The sequence below is a fragment of the Artemia sp. Qi Xiang Cuo genome, chromosome 7 (assembly GCF_049724085.1).
Source record: "Artemia sp. Qi Xiang Cuo chromosome 7, ASM4972408v1, whole genome shotgun sequence".
Taxonomy (NCBI): Eukaryota; Metazoa; Arthropoda; class Branchiopoda; order Anostraca; family Artemiidae; genus Artemia; species Artemia sp. Qi Xiang Cuo.
The window spans coordinates 56,177,745-56,202,976 of NC_142800.1; the positions used below are offsets into that span (position 1 = coordinate 56,177,745).

General features: G+C 33.8%; 1 protein-coding gene across 6 annotated transcripts in view; it reads right to left on the reverse strand.

Moving 5' to 3' along the window:
* Positions 1 to 3,034: 3,034 nt before the first annotated feature.
* The window catches only part of LOC148950469 (MAP/microtubule affinity-regulating kinase 3), a 171,267-nt gene continuing 149,069 nt past the window's right edge, over positions 3,035 to 25,232 (reverse strand). For 5 of the 6 annotated variants that reach the window (XM_089092420.1, XM_089092422.1, XM_089092421.1 and 2 more), the window contains 4 exons: positions 24,513 to 24,776; positions 22,039 to 22,144; positions 12,372 to 12,476; positions 3,035 to 9,367 (listed from right to left, as the gene is read on the reverse strand). In XM_089092420.1, the coding sequence (XP_088948546.1) occupies positions 9,254 to 9,367; positions 12,372 to 12,476; positions 22,039 to 22,144; positions 24,513 to 24,776 (589 nt within the window). In that variant the 3' untranslated portion in view covers positions 3,035 to 9,253. The remainder of the gene's footprint in view (positions 9,368 to 12,371; positions 12,477 to 22,038; positions 22,145 to 24,512; positions 24,777 to 25,232) is intronic. The other variant, XM_089092424.1, reaches the window with a different exon arrangement.

Here is a 25,232-nt window from a genome sequence, read left to right on the forward strand (position 1 = left end):
CAAAGTAATTTCAGTTCCGTAATCCTTTATCAGCAAATAAGGGGGCTGCCAATGGGAGCACATCCATACGGGCTACTGGCGAATATTTATGTAGAGCACCTTGAAAATTGGGCTTTAAATTCATATTTTTAGACATACCTATTGGGGATGTTGCATGGATGACGTAATATCACTTTGGAATTATGGAGGAAATGAACTTAGGGTTTATTTAGATCGTCTTAATACATATGACAGAAATTTACAGTTTACCCTAAAAATTAAAAATAAAATACCGTTTTGAAAATAAATACCGGGCTGTTTAAAAAGTAAAAAACAAAATTAGTTTAAAAGTTCGTATTTTAATGTTTCTCTTTTATATTTTCGGTTGTGTTGTACTAATGACGGCCCTTAGACATACGGCCAAAATATTCATTTAGAGTTTGGAATTCCACTGTCTTTAGAATTATTTCCCTATTATTTCTACTGGTAATTGGTTGTTTAAGGTTGTGGATTATTCGCATGGCGCTTTGCTCCGGCTTGGTTTTCGGTTCATGGTCAGTGAAGGAAAGCTGTTTGTCATTTATCTTTTAAGTTTGTTCTTTTTTCCTTTTCTATGTAAATGAAATAGGGAACTGAAAATATTTCAGGCTTTCTGAGCCCCGAAACAAAAAATTCTGCCCGACTATGGCCAATATACTTTCAAGCAAAATACTCCCCATTTTCCGTAACTGGACGGAAGGTAAATGTTGCCCGAATAGGCGTATGCCTCGATGACGTACAGTGCATGGCATAAAGGTGAACAGTTGATAATAGAAACTGGAAGTGGGAAAATTACTAAAATCAAGATTGGCTGCGGTCCACTCAAACCTCCAAGACTTTTCACTTTCACTGTCATTTTCGCTTTATTGAAAACAACATGTTGCCATCTTTTGGAGGAGAATGTATTTTTCAATATATAAGGAGGAAGGTAATGTTCCAATGAAAACATCCCCCAAAGAGTAATTTTCAAATTTCAGAGCGGGGGGGGGGGAAGGGGGACAAAACAATTTAGGGGGCACAAGCCAGTCGACACAACATCAATAAAAGGAACTTTTCAATGAGAATTGTCCTAAAAAGAATATTCTTTCAAATATTAAAAGGAGAGGGTGGGGGCAAAAAGGAACATGCCATGCATTGTAGTGGGGCAAACCTGTAACACCCCCACCTACTCCCCGAAACAAATTTTTTTGGTAACCCCTTTTCCGAACAAATTTTTTTTGGTGTTCTTAACTAAAGAATATTTTCATTTTATCATCTTCAAAAATTCATGAACCCCACAAATTTCAGTAGGTTTTTATTTTAATATGGTTAGTTTCTAGATTGGCATGGTTGCTATTGCTACCATGACAATTGTGATAGTAGCAACCATTATACTGAGAAAGTGTTGAATAGAGGGTAGAGGCCTATTATATGGTAGGAATCACATAGGAAAAATGTTTACCATTAGATTCGGTATTCAATACTCTTTCCAAATATAATATTTGCTGCTATTGCTTTCGCATACCAGCTAAAGACTGAATACATACAGTTTCTCAATTACTACTAAGTTAGTGTCACCACAGAACATGTCAATGACAAAGCATATATTTAGTTATACTTTTTTGGCACACAATGTAGTTTAACTTCTTCCAATATTGAATAATATATTGACCTAAATTAGAAATCGCTCTCGTTTCAATTCAATATACTTGTACAAAATTCGCAGTAAGTGAATTCAGTTAGTTGATGAGGTCACAGTTTGAAAATGATAGGTCTCGATCTTTCGTATGAGCAATTTTACCCAGGTTTCATTGCGTGATTTATACTAAACTTTCGAAATATACGATGTTATTCTCAGTCATGTGCATATTTCTGTGTATATTAAGGACGTCTACGAGGGAGGGCTAGGGGGCATCTGAAAAGTACATAAAAGCCAAAGATGTGACATTATCTGAACAAAATATGAGAGTGGCCCGGTGAAGTCCTTTTGATTTTTAAGCTGAAGCTATTCTCAGATTTTTATAAAACAAGCAATTTGAAATTTCATAGCATGTGATGACATCTAGAGGCATGGGCGTAGGCAGCATATTGTCTAAGGGGGGGGGGGGCAGTCGATCGTGTGATGGCGTGGGAGAGTAAGTTATGTCGGCATAGGCGTGCGTAGCTTATTGCCTAGGGGAGGGGGCAGCTGCCCCATACCCATTATTTATGTATTTCTATAATTGCCTTTATATATAAATGTAGAGGCAATGTGGCCTATGGAGTTATTAGCCTGAATAAAGGCATTTGTGAGGTCGAAACTATCATATGGATCGAAATATTGATTCTACTTCTGCAAGTAAAGTGAAGGTCTAGGGGGGGGGGGGGGGCCGGGGCCCCCCGGATTCCCCCTCCCTACGCCCATGTCTTGAGGGAGGGATACTGATTCCACAGTCAACTTCTAAATAGTTTTTCTAGCCTGTTTGCTTCATTGCGAGTAATGAAATCACTAAGTTTCTTCCACGTTTGTACAACTGATGCAAAGACCTCTAAAGCCAGTATATAAAAAATTCTTGGGTATCTTGTCATTATATAGCTTTCCCACCAGACCAAAAAAACGTTCTGGATACGTTCTGAATACCTGACAATTTTTTTTGCTACTATCCTTGGTATCTATATCATTTTCGATGATCAAATGATCAGCATGACTCGATTATTTGTTTTCATTTTTCATGCAGCCACTAAAACAATCTAAAACCGCAATCCTACCAATAACACATTCAAACAAAAGATTTTGTTTATTTATTTACCAACAATATTTACAGAGGAATGAATCTGTCCGCAGTAAAGAAAACATAAACAGCTGTTTTATTAGAATTATAAGGGGAAAACAGAGAAGCAGACAATCATATAAACATAAAAAGGAGGAGACGTTTTCATTATGCATGATATTAATACTGTGGTGCATGATATAATACAGTGAACTGGTATTGTCAAACAGTAACAGCATTAGAAATAGACAGATGAATGCCAAAAGATGACTATTTACTTCAAAATAACATTTCGATTGTCAATTTTGTTGTCTTAAATGAAATAGTAAAATAAAAATGTGAAAAGAAAAATTATGAATTTCGTGTAATTCTTATCTAAGTGAATTTTGACTTCCAGGTTTACGTTTAAAGTCGCATATAAGTAAAAAGATTTGTAAAAAAAAAAGAAGAAATTAATTAACAAGGGGTTAATTGACAGCTAATCAATAATAACTGAAAAGCATTTCTATTTCATGACTAAAGAAATCAAAATAAAAAATATAATTAGTTGACTGACAGTATCCCCAAAGGAACTTTGAAAAACAGATTCAAGTAATGAAAAGGGATGAACTGTGATAATACCCTATTAAGTTACTTTCAGAATGAGATTTTGCTGATACAAAGGCTTAGCTAGCATCAATTTGAGCAAATCAGATTTTTCCCAGAATTTTCCCTTTGGCTGAAAAGATCTGATCAGTTTTAACTAACGCTAGCTAATCTCGGTGCTAGTAAAATCACATTTTGAATGGCCTTTTAAGCCAATTTCTGACAGAAGACGATGGATTTTATCATGCGTAAACGAAAGAGAAATGTATCTATTTGAAATTTTGCTATATATATATATATATATATATATATATATATATATATATATATATATATATATATATATATATATATATATATATATATATATATATATATATATATATATATATATATATATATATATATATATATGTTACGGTGAAAGTCCGCAAATTGGTTAATATCGAAATTCACCGGCGAATGTCCGAAATAACTTTTTTCTCCTTGGATTTAGTCAGCGTTGCCAGTCAATTTTTTCAATTTAATGTAAGGTTTGATTATGACACATTAGGTTTGGTTAGGCAAGGTTAGGTTGGTTTAGGTTAGCTTGGGTTGGGGTTTTATCGCATTACTGATACTTAAAACCAAATTTAACCAAATCTTACTTAACCTAATCTAAACTAACATAATCTAATCTAACCTAACTTTTACCATCATAGATTGTATAAGACTGAAAAAGCTGACTCTCAAAGCTAATGGAATCGAAGCAGAGAAAAAGGAATTTCGAACATTCACCGATAAATGTCGACATTAACTAGATTTCAGATATTCATGGTAACATTTATACTTCAAAAACCCAAATTCGTAGGTCGATCAAGCTGGATCTCAGATATTGAACGAAATGAAAATTGCCATCTTACGTTAAAATACTAAGGCCGTAGGACTGCCACAAAATAATATACAATATACACATACTGAAAGTGAGAAATTATAAAGCAAGTATTCGCAAAAAAAGTCATTTTAAATACATATCCCACAAAAACAACCAGTGATAAATTTCCACTTCTGTATTAACACAACAAATGATTTTTATAAATTGATATTAATAAGCCTATGTGCTGATGCGAACAAGCCGGTTCCTACTTGCTTAGGCTGTTTAATAATGAAAATCGTTTTAATTAGGTATTGTAGATGTAAAATCAATATAAATGATTGCTAAATATGAGAGGTTGATTTTTACGTTTAGTAAATAAAAATATGCTCTGTTGAATGTTGATTAGAAAAAGATCAGAATATTGAAAAGCTCCATAAAAAGGATATATGCTATTTGTTGGAGAAAATCTAATGACATATTTTTCTTTGCAACACTAAAGTTGATTTGATTCGCCCATTTAATTTGGTTCGAGAACAGATTAGACTTAGGTAATTAGAAACAGTATTTGTAAATGATAAGATCTTGATATGACAAATCTGTCACGAAAATTTTATTTGTTAGCTTTTTTCCTTATTCTTTAAGCGTTTAAAAAGACTGACCGTCACTCAAACCAAGCTCTTTATTAAATTAAATAAAATCGTTTTATTTTATTAGTTTTACTAAATTAAATTCCTTTATTCTGTTAAGACAATTGAAGCATTCTTCAGCACTGACCTTGATAAGTTTTAACAACTAACTTTTTTTCTTCTCAAACGTAATTTTGCCTGGCACAGCACTGGGACTTTTCAAAGCTGTAATGAAATGCGAACCGAATATTCAACGACATACACATGCTTTTTTGATCGGTCAACTTGTGGTATGATCGGTAAAGTAGTGTAATTTACTTAATTAACGCAAGATTGCGTTAATTAAACTTGCTCCTAACGCAAGTTTATCGGATCAACCTCTTTTGCCCCCTCGGATCAACCTATTTTGTATTCTTAAGTAGTGTAATTTACTATTACGCAAGTTTATCGGAGCAACCTATTTTGCCCCCCCCCCCCCAAAAAAAAATTCTGGATCTGCCCCTGCTACTACTAGCGTTTATCTTTTAAAACGTAGCTATTAAATTCATTTCGTGTGAATTTGCATTTTTAAATTACTGATTCACTTCCTACTTCAAAATCAAAACATATCGTATGTAATTCTTCTGAGCCTGGTTAGACTTCATTAAAATGAAGGCTGAAATGAAAATGAAGGCTATTCACGATTTTGCACACCTCAATCGAATATTTTAAAGCCAGATAAATATTCTTATCTATGTTACACTAGGCATATGGAATATTTGGTAGGGGGAAATATAATCAAGAGTGGCTTACAGATTTGATTGGGAGTAAATTTGAAAGATATTATTAGGCGACTGGGAAGTTTCTCCGGGGTAAGAAGGGAGCACGTTGAAAATTATATTATATACTGACCTAGTTTTATGTAAATCTTTTTAATCTAATAAGATGTTCATTTAATCATCATCATTTTTTTTTTGCAATAGGCCAAATGGCTTTTATTTACAGTAAATACCATACCGATGATTTGACAGACGTGGCCTTTCCCTCCTTACCGGTAAATAATTTACATTTTCATAAGTGTACTTCATTCTCATTTGAGCATTTTATGGATTTTACGTTACTATAGGCAAATACGACCCCCACCCCCTCCTAGGCCCCGTGAGAGTTGAGGGCGAAACATTTCCTCCTGTCAGAAAACTGTCGGAGTTATTAACCATATTAGTATGAACAACTTGAGGGCTAGTATATGCATTTAGCTTGAAAAAATTAAACATATGTAAAATTGTACTTTTAAGACTTTAATGGCATCCATTCCGTAAATCAATTTCAATTAAAAAAAAAATATTTTTAACATATTTAAAAAAATAATAAACGATATAAAGCGATTTTTTTTATATGAAATCATAGGGTAAGTAATTCTCATCTTTTAATGTACTAATAATGATTAGGATATAAATAATAATGATGATGGAATCTGTGCAATAACAAAATAAAAAAAGATGACAAGTTATATCGAATGAACATTAATAGTAATTAAAAGTAAGAAAGATAAGAGAAAATAGATGAAAAAAAGAAGAAAACTGCTGAAAATATTTGATCATAACAGACATTTCTGGATTAAACAGGAGTAATTACCTAATTAACACTATACAAGAAAAGGTTACAAGTTATTCAATTGGTCACTCAAATTGTTTGCAAGTAAAATTTTAAACTACTTTTGTCCCCCATTTCCATCTAGTTAAACGCAATAACTTCGTAGTTTGATTATAGTAATTATTGACTTATTGCTAGTATTGCAAATACTGACTGGCCATTTCTAACTTCCCGAGTGAATGAAAAAAAAAGAGCGAAAAAGAAGTCAATAAGAAAAATATATATTAATTCTTGTCACATTTAGACCACACTTTCCCCAATTTCTTCTCGAGAATAGAGCAGGGATTCCTCTTTGTAATAATCGACCTTTAGTTCAGTTCTCACCCTTGACCAAAACATCGAGGGGAAAAAAATAACGAAAAAAAACTCATGAAAGATTAGATTGGCGAAAAAAAGCAATTTATCACTTACACTCGCAAAAATACACAGAGATAAAAACCGAATACCTTTACAAAAAAAAAATAAAAAAAAAATTACTCAAATCACCAAAATGAAACAACTATATAACAGGATGAAAATTAACACAAGCAAGTCTAAATCTCAAATCTGATCTATAAAACCTAGTCGACTCAAACGAAAAAAAAAAAAAAAAAAAAGAATCCCAACGGCCGCTTCACATGCACTCTAGTATCACTCATTTACTTTCAAACACAAAAACCGCTTACAAATAAAAGAATGGGCAGTCTCCTTTTTATCTAGAAAACATACTACGCACGTAAGGACGAGGACTCTAACACTCCAGTTAATCCTTTAGAGGAGGCGAAAACGGTGAAACCAAAACATCTATTCTTTGGTTTCCGACTTTAGTTTAAGGACGGAAACAATTATAACAATGACAGAGAGTATCTTCTATTAGATATAATTCTTTCAGCATGAGACAGTACAAGGACATATTTTAATGAAAAACCGTTAAGGGGGTCACAGATTATGAGCAAGGTTTAGTATTAAGGTGCGCCTACCAGTAATGCGAACGCATAAAAAGACAAAAGAAAGGTCAAAGTATGAACATAGTCAGACAACCATTATTATAACTGCTCTTTTTCGTCTATCTTTAAAACCATCTTGCAATTCGTTGACTAAAAATTTTAAAATAATTGTTTTAATAGAAGTTAGCGTATCATGAATGCCGAGTGTCGCGTCACAAAAAAAAGATTTGACACACATTAACAGTTAAGCAACTTATATGTTGCTCGTTTTACATTTTCATTCCATCAAGTAGATGGTGCTGTGTTAGGTGCGATAAGAATCATTCTTCTTCTTGCTTAGATTAATATGGAGATATTTGTGTATAGTCTCATCACCAGAACCAAATTCCGAGCCCTGCAGCGGGCTACAACAGCTGAGTATGAACTTTGGGTCCCGTACTATAAGATTGAGTGATTACGTCTCCAGCAATACTCTATTACATAATAATATAAACATCTAGTCAAGATACACGTCGTTTCCGCTTTAACTGTCATATATTAAACTAGTGAATTGATCAGGGAGGTGGATGGGGTGGAGTTAGATTAGAAGATACTCAGTCTGTTCATGATGTATAAACTTAATATGAAAACGCATTCTAGTAACAACTAAAGTTCTTGGTACCTATCCAATCAAAAACTAAGAATAAACAAAGATGGTTCAAAAACTAACAAAATAAATGAACGGATAAAAAGATAGTGATGGAATTTCGAAAACACAAAATAAAATCACAAATTTTGACCTTGTATGTAAAACAGAGAAACTAATTACGTAGTAAGTAGAATTGTGTAGTATTAGAAAATATTCATGAGTCCTAGCTTAATATGTTTGAACATACACTATGGCTATAATGGTTTTCTAACTTCTTTTTTATGTGTTACACATCAATCGACTTTTTCATTAAAAGTAATAAAAAAAATGAATTATTTAATAAAATCCTAAATAATAAATCAAATAATTATAAACCTATGAAGTACGGACAACATGTTATAATAAACTATATAATATATTAATAAAGAACAGAAAATAATAATTGATAAAAATTTTTAATTCAAAGATTATTTTATTCAAAAGCAATAAATAAGACTTCCCTTTGTTTTGCATTCTGAAAGGATTTTCATTTTAAGTTGAAGCAAAAAGAGACTTGCGTCAAAATGCCTTGAAAAAAAAAGCGAGGAAAAAATATAGCGGGAATAATGTACCCGTTCCTCATTAGAAATATACAATTTCAATTTTTATTTTATTACGTACACTTCTTTTCTTTATAAATCTCCCCATTGGTATAAATTATTAAGCATATCTCCCAATCAGCGTAAAATTGAAATTATATCAAGCTTATTAACTTTAAGTTTCCTATCTTAAACTTCCTTTCAAAAATTTGTATTTCGATGACACTTTTCTTTCTTTTATGCCATCATACTTTGTGGTAAATTTTTCAAAAGTTCATTGATTTATGAAACACACAAAAAAAAAATAATTGGAAAAAGTCAGTCTTTATGTACATAGTTTTAAATTTTGGGGAGAGGATCTAGAAGTTATTTCTATCCCAACTTAAAAGATTTTTATTAAGAACAGTCTAGTTTAAATTTAAATAGGATGTACTTCAGAATAAAAGCAATCAGAAAAAAAAGGCATGTCTCACTGTAAAGATATGCTATTTTCTTTAAAATCTTATATTCCAACCAGAGTGTACTTACGAACTGCTAGAAAAATATAATTTAAAACAGAAATAAATAAAAGATAAAAAGCCTAAACTCAATACAGAATAACATCGGAAAACTGGAGGTGTGAAAGAATTACAAAAAAGAAGGAAATTAATAGTTGTCCTCGTCCCCAGGCACTAGTCAAAGTTTTAGTTCATTAGCAATCTTGGAAGCAATATTTTTGAATCCAATTGATGTTCCCGAAATGCGCTTAAACCGAACTCCATTCAAAGATAAGCGCGGCAATTTGCACACCTGAAAACAAAAAAGGAAAAATATAAGTTACAATCAAGGACCATAGACAAATGAGTCGCTTGGACATCAATTTGGTCAATTCGAGATGCACACAATTGAGAAAATAGAAGATACCACCATAACCAAATAATGGAAGAACCTCTTCCATACCTTCTTTAAACAACAAAGGTTTCTTCCAATTTTAAAGGAATAGTTGTTTTATCGGAGGAAAAATAAAGTGAATAGCTACATATTGTGGCTTCATTTTGTAATATAGTTCATAAAATCAGGTTAGCTAATCTCTGAAATTAAATTAATCATTATTATTTTCTTCAAATAATGAACAGCCTCCAAATATCCTGTAAATATGCCTCCACAAAAGCAACTAGTCGATAGACACTAAATAGAGATCAACTCACTTTCTGTCAGGCACAATATTCTTTTTGTTTACGCTAGACGATAGACTTGATTTTAATTATAATTTACCCATCATCAGCTACAGGATATTTTCAGACTTTATAAATTTTTGTATTTGGTAGAGTAGGGACAGTGAAAATACATTCTATTAAATGATAAAAATATTCCCGTTATAAGAAAATTAATTTAGTAGGCCGATTTTTGGGAAGTTTCCAATTGAACTTATGAGCCCATCAAGTACTACCATACTAAAGTACAAAAATAAACCACAAAAAAAAACCACAAAAGTCCGGTAAACCCATTTTGTTTCTGGACCGTCTCATATTTCTCCTCACTAACAAAATGCAGCAACAGTTACAAATACATAGGACGTCAAACTGAGTAAACCAAGTCCAAGCACGAAAATCCATACAAACTGGTATCACCTCCTTGATGAACCCCAATTCCTAGCACAGAAATTATTTTCTTTTTATGAAATATTTTATTACATAGGTGCTATACTTTTTCTCCTGCTATACATTTCTTTGGCCCGAAATTTGTGATGTGTTTTAATCACAACTTTACTGGCCCGCGGTGGTTCTGTGAATATTGCGTTGGTATGCTCTCACTCAATTACACGGTTGTGTCAATCAAGGAGACAACACTCTGCCTTTTTAGATCATCCTTTTAATTTTTTTTTCAATTTTCTTCTTTGACTATGAATGTTTTTTCTTTGCTTTATATTATTCTTTTTGTCTAATCTTGACAATCATTTTCTTAAAATACAAATGAGCTTTAATTTTTCAACTTTATTCATCAAATGTGAGAGAAAAAACTTACTGATTGCTAATTTAACATGATTCTCTCTAAACTGACAAAAAAGCAAAGATCTATCAGACAACGTTCGCCAATTGCATCAACAACCAATATCAATTACTAATGTTCACACAGAATTGTCTCTTTCATATTATTGATGTTAAGTAGATAAAAAATCAAGGTGTTGCTTAATAAATATATCTTTTTCAATTCGATAAATTGCTACTAGAATTTAACCAGAAAGCGCCGAAAACCCATACAGTTAAAGGCACGTCTCTGATGAGCTGTATGTGACACCATGCGGTCAATTAATCGTTTTATTTTATATCGTTTCATTTGAAGCATATTTTTTATTATTCAATTGAATATTCTATTGTACAATATTACACTTTCTCAGTTTTGTTATGTTCGGTATTAACACTTATATATAACAGTCTACTTATATAACAGTCTACTCCTTAATTGTTCTTTAACAACAACACTGCAAGTATAAGTTTTCCTCTTCTTTTGAGTATATTCTGAATGTGATCCCTATCTGAGTCGAGGTGCCAAGAATAACAAGAAACAGCACAATCAGTAGTTGCACTTAAAGAAGAATTGAAGGTAGGAATAGTAATCAAGAAGTTGTACCTGATAATCAGTTGACAAGTGGAACAAGCTCCCAATTGTAGTCCCCAGGAGGCCATCTTCTTTCAAAAAAGATTTTCAATCGTGTCAAAATCACGAGTGTTATGCAAAAGCAGTTAAAACATTCTTTCTACCATTTTCCCAATTTTGCAGCAGAGCGGCTTTTTAACAGTTTAAAAATAACTGACAAATCCAGCAATGGCGTCAATTGTTAGAGGGGGGTATCCCCCCCCCAACGGCTTTTGAAAATGTATTATTTTTTGTTTTTTTTTTTGGGGGGGGGGGGGTAAATTAATCGGAAAATGCGTTTTTGGTATTTTCATTGAAAAAACTGAAATCCCCCCTCCCAAAGAAAGGATAAACACATTTTGTCCTCTTCTAAATTTTCGCTAATCAACGCTACTAAAATCAGCGTTGCATGAGAAAACTGAAAAACGATTAGGGACAAAAAAGGGTTTTTAGAAAATGCATCAAGGCCCTTTCTCTTTCGAAAGTAAAATTTCAAATTGGACTTGTAGCTGTATTTTGTTGCTAAGGATAAATATCTGACATAAACCTATCCATCCACTATAAAATCTAAAAACAAATATTTCAAAGACTGGGAACCGCAAATTCAAGACTTTTTGCAATACATAATTCAGTTTATTACGATCTAGATCCTTTTATAGTAATTAAAGCAAAAACTGCAGTAAACTAAGAGCCGAGGATACTACAATATTTTCCCGAACAAAGGATGCAGTTCACTTGAATAACAGAAAACTTATAAGAGTAAAAACGGGGAAAATTCACAGCCATGAAAAGATAAGGAAAAAACCCAAATAATTTGTCGGAGATCTCCACTCACCCGGCATCAATAAAAAAAGACTGAAGTCCACAAAACAAAGCAAAACCACAAATCTAAAAAACGAAAAACCTAAATAAAGATCCACCTTTATGAAGTAGCTTCAAAAAGACGACTGAATAAAAATCATGGATATTGGATGGAACTTCGAATTTTCATTTGTCTATTTATCCTGTTTTTTATGTGCCAACCTATATTAGCATACAAGGAAGCCGTATTCATGGACCTCAGTCTATGAAGCGTGGTCTCAAAATCTATATTATAATAATAATTATTATTGCGCCTGTCCAATAATAAAGAGAAAAAACAATTTATTCAAAAAAGAAAAGAAAAGGATAAACTTGCCTCGATCTCCCATTGAACCAAGGAGTCGGTATTGGGGTCCCCGTGCACACACAAGAGGAGGAACTTTTCGCGTTGCTCGTAGTCGCAGCCGTTGGCGTCAAGAACCTATAAAAAAGTAAAAATAGCAAAGGCATTTCCAGATAGCTCAGTGTAGGCTCTCGCAAGGTCCCATGAGAGGTTTCGACGGTGGGCAAAATTAAAGGACATTGCGTATTTTCCACATAAAGGGCAATTATCTTAAGGCCTAGTCACGACAAACGTGCATATTCAGAGATATATAGAATATAGATAAAAAATAGTGTATTTTCCCATATTCAAGCATTACACCTTTAGAAGAAGTTTGAAGCGTGTGCCGAACGCCCTTACTATATTTCAGACAATCAACCTGCGCACGTAGCCACCCGTCAAAGTAGCGGTGAGGGGGGGAGGGGCGGGTCATTACAATCCTAAACTGAAAAATGTCTTTGCTTTACATTGGTACAAGTCAACTAAAAGAATCTAACACAATATATATACGGATTAACAAACTTTTTTGAACCAAATTTTAACGATTACAACTTTATCAAACATAATTCATGAAACCTGTTGTCCGCAAAATTACAACTAACATAGATTTTATTTAAAATTTTCTTTAGAATTTCGGCAGTGTTCCATGACTCACACTGTTGTAAAGATATTCAGTAAAAAAAAGCCGCACGACCCCTGCTTTCTCACTGCTTCAACCTCATAATTATCAAACACAAAAAATTAGTAGTGTGTACTACTACTACAAACAAATCACTGCAGTAGCATGCCACCTGAGGCTAACACACCTGTATAAGCTCCTCCTTTACTCCTATTAATTCTAAGCTTTTTTTATTACCCCCTCCCAAGTAGCTCCAATTTCCTTTAAAGCCTGTTCTACAACATCTTCCCACTCTATTTGAGGACGATCTGATTTTCTCTTGCCCCCAGATGGATGAATTAAAAGCCCATTCTTTAGAAATCTATCATCCTTTATCAATAAAACATGGCTAAGCTATCTTAACCTTTCTTCAATTATAGCCTGGGAAATGGAATCGAACCATATGTTTCGTACGGATTACTATTTGATAATACGGTCCGTCAAGCAAGTACCTGAAACTATCCTTAGACAACACCTCTGGAAAAATATTTAACAGATCTTTCTCTGTCTTTTGGCCCACCCGCTTTTCAGAAAATAGTCTAAGACCATCATGACCACGGTTTCCAGTATTTTCAACTCATTTGAAAAAATAATCTTTCTATTCCTCTGAATAGAAAGAAATGGAATCTCTATTCCACGGGGAAACACCTTATGCCTTCGCAATTCTATTGTTTATATCTTCACTGCATTCGTTATCTTTACTAGAAATACTATCAAGGTAAGTAAGGCTGTTGACTTGATAGATTTTCTCATACCTAACGTCACATCTCGCTCATTCATTTCTAGTCTAAGCGAATCAGTCTTCTTAACATTAATTTTCAAGCCTGAACCCTCAAAACCTACAAAAATATATTAATTTTACTAAGATTTTTGTCAAGAACGCTCAAATCGTTGGCATAGTCTCAGTCTAGGAATTTTACCTTCCCATTTGATTGGTTTAGCGAGATTCCTTGGTAAACACCCCATCAAAATAGTCCATATAAACAGGATAGGACACGACCCTGCTTAACGTAAATATGAGAACGGGCAAAACTTTTAATTAGGACAGTAAAATGTCTGAGTATTTCGGCTTTACATCCGGAAGACAACATCAACAGAAAAAAGAGATGAAAAATAAAAATAAAACTAGATTAAACAAATTACATATACTAGAAAAAAAAAACACAACAAACGCTATACAATATAAAATTTTCTTTTTTTATTATTTTCTTCCTATAGCGTTTGTTGTATTTTCTCATCTTTTATGTTCTTTTCTAGTACCTGTTACTTTGTTTAATCTAGTTTTATTTCTTCCTTTCCCTTTTTATTTCTCCGTTGATAAAGGCTTCCGGATGTGAAGCAGAAATACAAGGACATTTTTTAGTACTTTTATAAAGCCCTTTTTTTATTGCATCACCTTAATCGAAATCTTCACCGATTTTCGTATTTTCCTTTCATTTTAAGTAAAAATGGAAAGGCGGTGGTCGAACGATTCAACCTGCTTAACCTTCACTTACTCATCGAACCAACTACTAACCTCACTTCCTACCTGAACCGCAACAATACTGTTCTCATTCATAGCATCAGTTGCTTGAGTGTACTTACTTGGTATTCCATACAAGGATATAAAACTCCATTAAAGCTTTTCTATCATCTTAATCAAATGCCTGTTCATAATCTATAAAATTGAGGACTAAATGGGTCAAACAGTTCACTCTCAAAAAGTGAAAATTTGGTCAACCAATCCTTTCTCCTTTTTAAAATCACACTATATATCTACAGCCTCTCTTAGTTTAACAAATATCACCCTGCTACGTAATTTGCTTAGTGGAGAAATCGAGCTAATGCTTCTGTAATTACCACACTCACTCTTATCACCTTTCTTACAGTGAAGTTTAATGAAAATGTTACTAAAAATACATAAAGCTTCCGCCTTTCCTAAAACCATACTCCTAATCTTAAGAAACTTACCCCTTCATTCGCAAGCACCCTATTTCAGAAAATCATTTATCACACTATCAGTACTTGAAGCGTTCATTTTTCAATCCTTTTAGTACTGTATTTACCTCCTCACAAAATAAATCTTCCTATCTTTCCAAATTGTAGAAACATTTTCATTCGTTTCTATATCTGTCCTATAGCCTTACCATGGCATAAATTTATCTCAGAATGTTTGAATCGTCACCGTTTTTGTCTGTCGGCTCTACATGCCCCAATGACTGATAGCTAGTTGTCTAGTAGCTAGTAGTAGTAGCGGTGTCTACAGACACCGTTGCCTATAGTAAAGGTCATACGGCTTATATGACTTATGTTTTTTTTTTCAGAGGCACTTCATATGGAGGGGCTGATCGTATACCCTTCAGAGGGGACCCACTTGATTGGAATTCAAAAGTTCTAGTGCCCTTTTTAAGAGTCAAAAGTGATCAGAGGGCAACTAGCCCCCCCCCCCCTATGGCCTCTTTTCCCCAAATGCATCCGTTAAAAATTTTGAGACAGCCATTTTCTTCAAAATAGTCCAAAATCAGTTAACAAAACTAAGGGGTCGACCCCCTCCCCCGAGCCCAGGGGTAATTATTGTAAGTTATGCCACGGGGACATACAAGGTTCTTATGGAAGGTACGATCGTATAAAACTTGGAGTAAGCTCATTTGATTGGAAATTGAAATTTCTAGTTCTCTTTTTAATAGTCAAAAGTGATCGGAGGGCAACTAACCCCCACGCCCTCTTTTTCCCCAAATACATCCGATAAAAATTTTGAGATAACTATTTTGTTCAAAATAAACCAAAGATCATATAACAAAACTTCCGGGGTTGACCCCCCCCCCAAAGAGCCCGGGGGCAAGGGTTGTAATTTATGCCCCGGGTACATATAAGGCTTTTATGAAAAAGGTGGCTGTGTGAACTTTGGAAAAGGCTTAAGTACAAAAGATTTTTTTTTTAATAATTCGTTTTCAGTAAAGCGCAATGACGGAGTAGGCTTTAGACTTTTACAGTTAGGCAAGGGGGCAGTAGACAAACTCTTGATTGCAGTAATATTTGTTCGTTTTAGGCTTCATTTATTCTTAGTAGCCAAATTCTTGTTTGTAGTAATTTTTATTCGATTTAGGCTTAATTTGCATATGCCATTTAAGTTTTACTCGTTTGAAGATTCATTTATTCATTTATATCAGTACCTTTCATACGTTCGTCTGCTATGATTGTTTATTTAATTTTTATTCGTTTTGGGTTTCATTTATTCTTTAATAATAATTTCTGATCGTTTTGAGTTTGAATTATTATTATAGTTTATTTCTGCTGATCTTAAGTTTAACATGGCCTTTACTTTTCTTTGAAAAACTTCCTTTTCGAAAGTTTTTTTTTTAATTAATTGTCATAAAGTAAGCAACTAGAACTCAATTATTAATACCTTCCGAACCTAAGCAAGATTTTCTTATTCATGGAAGCTTTCTTATCCACCACGAGTCCTATACCCCGCCAATGCACCCCATTCTTCCTACTTGAATAAATAGATTTTATCACCTAATTTATGTTTCACAGCCCCATCAGAAGAATTTCTGAGACTCCTAAGAAGTCTAGCTCTAACATCTAGTTCGTAAAGTGTCAATATGATAGTCGTCTTTCAAAGTTGTAGCGCTCCGTGTCGCAGTTCTCTAATTATTTAAATAATTGCAGTTGATATGGCCAATAAAAAAGCAATGGGTCCTGCCAGTACAGGTCAGGGACTAATAACTTCGTCTGAACGTCACACAAAGTGCTTAAGCTGCCTTAGAAGCAGACAGCAAGAGTTCTCAGGACCTCCAGCTAAATGGACGGTTTGTGTGAGCCTTCGCCTATCTTGATCCGTACATGGTTTTCTGCATTTGAAAGTGCTATCCTATTAACAAAGGTCGACATCATGGACAAGCAATTTCAAACTTGTTACATCAGAATCATTACATGTTCACGACAAATATTATACTACAACGTGAGGAGGGAATCCATAATAACTATCACACCAGAATCTTTCTTATTACAGTAGTTATTCAGCCACAACCCATTACCGATACAAACAAAATACAGGAGACTTATCCATTAACCAAGATCCAGTGCAATACTGGATCATTTACTAGGCTTTCTCGAAGAGTGCCACTCCTCAAGGTCACCCTGCAGCGCTATTTCCCGTTTCGATTCTGGTTCGAAGGCAGGCGGGATTTTCCTCAAGGGCATAGGAACGGACGAACACGCAGAAGACAGAATGTTAATTCCAAACCATCTTACGACATCAAAACAGCTCCAGCCTTTTATACTCAACCTCACCTCGCCAGGGCTTTTGCCATACATGTATATATAAGGTATTTTTAATCTACGCTTCCTCTTCTTACATTTATTGCCCCTCACTCCCCAATATATCACCTAATTTCTTTGTTTGCTTAAACATATTACGAGCGACTAAGCTTTTAGTTTATCGGGTAATTTTGTCTTCATTTGTTTGTTTTCTACATACCACCAAATCAAAGTGGAGTGACTCAAGATGAAAGTTCTGTTTCCGTTCTGTTACTCTGTTTTATTATTCAAGGACCCCCCTCCCCCAAATGGAAAAAAGATAATGTTATGGATCTTGACATCCTTACATTTTATTGCTATTGTTTTTAAATGTTTCTTTCTATTTTTATATTCGTTTTCATTTTTCTCCTTTTTCAAAATAAAGTATGTTAACATACTTCAGAAGAGGCAGTAAACACTACGTTAGACACACACACAATAATAATAATAATAAAAAAAAAGCCAGTAGAAAAAAACGAATATATATATATATATATATATATATATATATATATATATATATATATATATATATATATATATATATATATATATATATATATATATATATATATATATATATATATATATATATATATATATATATATATATATATATATATATATATATATATATATATATATATATATATATATATATATATATATATATATATATATATATATATATATATATATATATATATATATATATATATATATATATATATATATATATATATATATATATATATATATATATATACATTTATATATAATAATATATATATATATATATATTTATATATAAATATTTGTATATATTCGTATATAAACTTTTTTTATTTTTTCTTTGTATTCTTCGTTTTTTGTCGAACGTCATGTATAGCCAGTGTTGTCTTAGAAACATCTTTATTGCACTATACACTATTCGACAAAAAGAGACAGAGATAAGAATAAGATACATTAAGAAGGGGTGATAGAAAGCTGAATAAATCTACAACATAAGTAAAACAGGGCATAGAAACATACGTTTTGATAAACTTTTCCTTTTGCTATAAAGATTTTTTTTTCTTTTACGATTCAAGAAGATAGTAATTTTTAGTTGTTCGAACGCTTAGGGAATAATATAAAAGGCTTTGAGTAGCCATTTTTTAGAGAAAGTTTGCATTCTTTTATACCATTATACGTTTTTATATATTTTTTTTATACCTAAAACATTTATACTTCTTGTATGCCTTTGTAACCATAAGTGATTTAAATCAAAAAGGACAATAGAAACACAAAGAAAGATTTTAACAAATAAAAATGCGTGCATTTCCGCAAAATCCGGCGGCACCAATTGAAAAAGATCCAAGGAAAAAGAGTAAAAACAAATCAGTTAAATGTTCTTTACTGAAAAGTGCACTGCAATTTCACGGAGAAGCACGCTTAGTTAAAATAAAAAAAAATGACCTGAAATCAAGAAGGCATTCAAGGTTCGTATGAGGGGAAATTCTGCACCACCGTTGCATAAGGAAATGTTAGTGTTAAAATAGAGAAATATGGCTTAATTGCTAGGTAATTTAAGATAGATATAAGCGATAAACGTTTGTCAAGTACGGTGGGAGTGAGCTCTCCGTCTTGCAGTGCACTTTTAACACTACCCCAATATTTTCTGATGGTATGAAGTCACGTTATGTCTTTCCATAATTGTGGTCAAAATACTAATGATAACAACAATATTTTAAACAAGAAAATGTGCATTTATAAATTAGAAAAAGAAATAAAAAGAGAGAGAAGAAAGACAACCTCAGTTAGTTAATTTTATAGGGAAAAATAATCAGGTTTATTTGATTTTGCAAGAACCACTCTTGAAAAAGGATTACATTAGTGACGACACGTTTACCATAGCATATTCAACGCTTTAAAGTGAGAACCTTTCATCTTTTCTTCCTTAAAGAGTCATTGTGATATTGACATACAGGGCTAAGGATTTGATGAGAATCCAAATCTAACTAGTAAATATTGACAGAAGCAACCACATTGAATGGAAAATCATATCTGTTCTAAGACGAACATCCGGATACCTGTTTTAATTGATTCACTAACCATCCAACTTAACATATTACTCACGATTTCACAAACTGTTCTATTCGTATGTTGTACGTGTCTGCATGGAGCCACTATCAACATAAATGCACAAAGCTTGTCCCACCCCCCGAAAAACTGAGGACAAAAAAAAGGAACATTTTCAAAGGGAGTGACGGAGGATATTACTACTGAGAAATGGCCACAACACACAGACAAAGCTATTCAAGGCTCTCTTCAAAGCTGAACCTCTGAACCTCTACTACTACTACCATCAACAACTCACTGCAGCGCCAAGCCACCTGAGGCCAACACAGCAAAAACTCTATCCTAATCTATTCAAAGCCCCCCTCTTTATACCCTCCCAAGAAGCTCCGATTTCAATTAAGTTCCAAGTCCTTCCTTAAGACCTCCTCCCACCCCATTAAGGGACGACCTGCTTTTCGTTTGGCCATAGATAGGTGTCCGACAAGGATAATCTTTGGCAATTTGTCATTCTTCATCCATAGAACGTGTCCTATTCATCTTAACCTTTCTCTCATTGTAGCCCTAAAAAGGGGCATAAAACCACATTTTTCGTAGTGTTTATTGCTTGAATTCCTCAGAGATTTTATGTCAGTTTTTTATACTTTCATCACGGCCATTCCCTCTTTTCTGAAAAAAATATCGTCCAAGACATCTTCTTTTTTATTATACTTTAATGACCTCCCTCTCCGAGAACGTCAGACTTACGTGCCGATACGGCACTTTTTTTGCAAAGGGGACTCGTATAGACACTAGAAATTTTTTTCAATAATCCTATATTCCCCCCCCCCCATTTTTTACAGATCCTACAGACACGTCCCACCCAGCCATTTAAGTCACAAACGACCAAAGTTTATACACATCCAAATTAATATTGTGTAAAAATATTGCAACAAAAATATTGAAAATCGGAAATGTAACTGAAAAAAGAACAATTCGAATTGTTTTTGCAATATCCTAACTATACACCCAACTCAATTTTTTATACAAACAAAAAAAGTAAACTAGATTGCGTATAGACATATTAAAAAAATTGCATTCGTGGTTAGAGTCTCAAAACCATTCATTTCTTGAGGATTCCTCGAAAAATTAAACCTCATTATTTGGTATTCTAAATTGGCACATGGCTCAGAGAAACTATGTTTGAATGGCTTCATTACACTTTATTGTAGCTTTAAATAAAGAGAATTAAGTATATAGCCATGAAAGTTTACCATTTCTACTATATTTACGATTTGCAGAAAAAAAACATCTTTTTTTGAAGGCCACGCCTCCCCTACCCCACACTATCATCAGGTACTATTCGTCAAGGTTCAACAGTGGCAAAAGATAAACAGCATCACATCGGTTATTCACCCTGTGATAGCAAGGTGGATTGATACCCTGCTTGGCAATACGGGGCCCAGGGATCGATCCCTGCTGCGGAAAGGTCCCTACTTGTCCCTGTAGAACAAGACCCAGCTACTGAAACGCCGTTTCGACGCCCCGTGCGCCAGCAATGACTATGGCAGATGCTTATCTTTAACCTCGACCTTATCGATTAATCAACTTAAATCTATATCACTTTCTTTTATCTAATAGTATATGCAATTATAATTACTAAAAGAAAGAAAGAAAAAGGGAAAGTAACTAAATTTAATTGACAAATACCAATACAAAAAAGAGAAAAGGGTTTTACTAGGTCATGACAGTCAAAATTGCATTTTAGGCAAAAAATTTAAAACAAAGGCAAAAGATATCCATAATTGATTATAGATATTCGCCTTGACATATCTATTGCAATAAGTATCATTCTTTGCAAGTATTAACTTTCCGAATGAGAAAAAGCACTTCAACTAATCAGATGGGTGTAAAAGACCCTAGGCTAAAAATGGTCTCTTGAAGAATAATTTAACCTTTCTTCGCTTGGCTTTTTTTACGTCTTTAAATGCATTTATAGAAATAACAAAAAATCTAGCATAGCAATTTTATGCTTGCAAGGAACAATTGATTCAAACAGAAATCTTTTCGTGAAACTTGCAGAGCAAACTTGTCTATTCTCTGCGTCTAATATCAAATATCTATTTTTAGTTTCCATTTCAATCAATGCTAAATGTCGCGAGAATTATCAAGCCACCGAATATAAAACAATCTTAAATTTATCAGCTATAAAAGTCAAATTTACGGTCAGACTTATCAACCCCCCCCCCCCCACCCTTTCCTTGATATTCCCTTGTCTGTAATGCGTATACTGAAGTCCCTCTGTCATTTTCAATCCCATGGATAGAACAAGATAGAGTGCAAGAATTTTATAGTGGTATCTTGCTCAGCAAGTCACTTATGTGACAATAAGACCCTTTAGACCCTACAAACCAGTTGAGGATTAATATAAGCATTACAATAACAATGTCGAGCTCTTTCAAGTGAATAGAGTAGAAGAAACAAATATATATATAGCCAAGAGTCAAACAAGTCCATTACAAGCATACAAAAGGGAGAGATGCAAAGCCAAGCATGCTATAAGTAAAATCTTGAAAAGAAATAGAGGACGAGAATCTAAGAGAGGCGGTGCAGAGTAAGAAGGAGGGAGACAAGTGACAAGGGTTCAAAATGAGGGAGGTTGCCAGGTTCTCATTCGAACTAGAATACCTTCTTGATTTCCATCATTATTTCGTTTGGGTCACGTGATGAGGTTGTCTTCATGCTCCATGTGAAGCGGAGAGATCTCGGCTTCACCTGTTCCTCATTCACATTTCTAAAAACACGAAAAAAAGTAAACTTGAATGTATTATCTTGTTAGCCCTATATTAAGTGAATATAAATAAAATCCTTAACTACAAGCAAAGCAGACGTAAAAAAAAAAAGAATCTTTTGTTCAAATTTCCCAAATTGAGACACTTTTTCCAGTACTTTTTTTTGTATCAAGTTACTCTCCAGTTCCTCTTTAAAGTGACAAAGTTAAAAGAAACTATAATTCCGATAATTCCAGACAACGTTATGTAATTAAAGCCATAGATTGTCTGATTATGAAACACTTCCCAGCAATAGCTTCAATCCTTCGACAAAAGTAGCTCAACATCCTTAGGCACATAGTAGCAATCAAACACTCTAATGACAACACTACATTGAATACCTCATATTTCTAATGACGCCTGTTACAACCCCCCCCCCCCCTTACGCAACAGGGATAAAGTGAAAACTCCCTAAAAAATTTCTAAGAGTTTAGAATACGATATTTTTGGCCTAAAAATACAATTTACTAAGAACAAGGTTCTTATCTTCTTTGAAATTTCAGACCCAGTGCCGTAAGTTCATGGATACGTGTAACCCAACACGACAATTTAGCTGCACGTGCACCTGTCTTCAACGGAGCTGGTTACGTTATTGAACCTTTTTTGAGCCAGTTCCTTTTGAAAAGGGCTCTCAGAAGTAACAATTTATGTTGTAATCTACCGACTGTCGATAACATAAAAAACATATAACTTATTAATATATCGTTCTTGGATTTCAAAATTGAACCCAAAACACATTCTGCAGGAACTTGATGCCCTCCCCAATGACGGTTTCTTTGTACCCCCCCCCCTCCCCCCTGGTCTCCAGCAGATCATTACTTTAAAATCCTCATGTTACTTGGATCATTCAACAAGGTTTTGTTCCAACTATTCAATTTCCTTTGGTAAGGAAAAGTCTCTTACAACTTACGAATGCAGTTACGATTTGCAATTAGATATATAAGGCTATTTCCATTAAAGAAGCAATTTCATAGAAGTATACTCTAATGCTTTATTTTATAATCGCTTTTGTAGTCGGTGGAGCTACTTTCTTTCATGTTCTCAAAACAGAAATCCTCTACTTTTTGTTTTTGAAGGATTTCCGCAAAGCCAACACCAGTATTTACAATGGATATTCCATGCCAGGATAAGCAACTACATTCCCAAGAATAGTCAAACTAAAAACATAAATCACTTTCTTCTATAGGTTGCCAGTCTTTTCTTGAGCTTATGCGAAATGTAAAGCATTACACAGACAAAATAGTTTAATATATGACGTTCCCACTTTACACGACGAAAGCATTCAGAGACAAAATTAATTGATTTATAATTACTTTCATGCTGATTTGTTTCTTAGGATAATATTCCGTAAAATAAGCGCCATTTATACGTTTATATACACATTATTAGGTATTCCACGGGTTGTGTTCCTCGTAGAACGAACTCAAGCGTCAACAAAACAGCATCAATAGTAATTGAAAGAAAATGCAATAATAACAAATACTAAAGGTAATTAGAGGAAACACGTTATTATACAGTAAAATCAATCTAAACATTTTCTTTTTCCAAACACAAAAGATTTTTTTGCTGTTACCTCACCGTATTCATAGTCTAACACTTTATTACTAGTTATTTGAGTGAGCAAGGCGAAGAAAATGAGAGGATGCAAAAAAAAGAGAGCACTAAGTAGAATGGAGACCGAGAGAGGGACTAAGACATAATATAGGAGGAGTAAAAGAGAGAAAAACAGCTCTTAAAGAGTGAGCGAGATGGAAAAAGAGCAAGAAAGTTAAGAAAAAAGAGCATTAACATAATCAAGATCTAGAGAGAGAGAAAAAGGGAGAGAGGGAAGAAGGAAGATATGGAAAAAGGAAATATCAGAGAGGGCGTAAAAGAGAGGGTGAGAAAGACATAACTCACTTGCGGGCAAACATTTTCTTACAAAATGTCTTTGACTATTGACACCTTGCCCCATTTAACGATAAAAACTTGTCTGTAGCACTGAATTCACTATTTCTTTTTTGGCGGAGAATACGCAAATTAATCAAGCAGAAATTACTGTGGCATTATTTTGGATTGTGTTAGGCACCAATTTAATATCCTTGTTTATTCCAAACAGCTAAGAATGTCATTAATAAATCATGGCATAAGTCTATTTACTCATTAGGAAAACATCATTAGCTGTTTAGTCACATCATTCACATTTTTTTTTTTCCTTTATCTTTAAATTGCCATTTCTACACTTTGAATTATCTAAAAGTCAGAATAAAAGTTTTAACTCAACCTAGGAGTAAGTCAACACAATATACTTCAAGCAAGTTAAGATTCCTGGTCCCATTAAGTAGGACTCACCGCTTTGAAAATCTAGATGAAAGCTTAGAAAAGAAACTTGTTCTGGATCCAACCCCAATTGCAGAGGTATCAGCCGCCATTCCAACGCCTCCTGGGCCAAAAGCAGAAGCAAGGGGCCTCGGACGAGTTTGACCGCTGTGGTAGGTTGATCTAATTGGTGTATTGCGTGACAGTGGGCCAGAAGTAGCCGGACTCCGTGCTCCCAGTGCTCCGCCAACAGTGGTTCCAGTCGGTGTTGCAGACGCAGGAACAGCAATTGAGGTTCTAAAAAGAGAAAAGTAAGTCTAGAAATAATCTCAACACAGGAGAGTAAACACAGGAGGAACTGTAGGACAGTGAACTACCAAATAGAGGAGGAAAATGGAAACTTCGTGGGATTTGAGCCTAAACAAATCAAAGTAGTAAAAAAGGACAAGCAGACAGTGCATATACAGCTCTTGTAAGCGTTTCAATATTCAGTCCACTATTACTTCAAAGGAAGGCCTAATATACACATGGAGAAAGGGAAAGATAGTCAATATCAGACATGCCAATGTTGATTTGCAAGTACACAAACTTTATTATCATCAACACTGAATGGAATTTTCAAATACTACATTCAGCTTTTATTGTGGGTAGTTTTACATTTCCAGGTGAGGATCAGAAAAGGCGAGGTTTTGAAATTACTACAACTACTTTTATTGGCAATTCATCATAGAACCAAACTGCCAAAATCCAAAT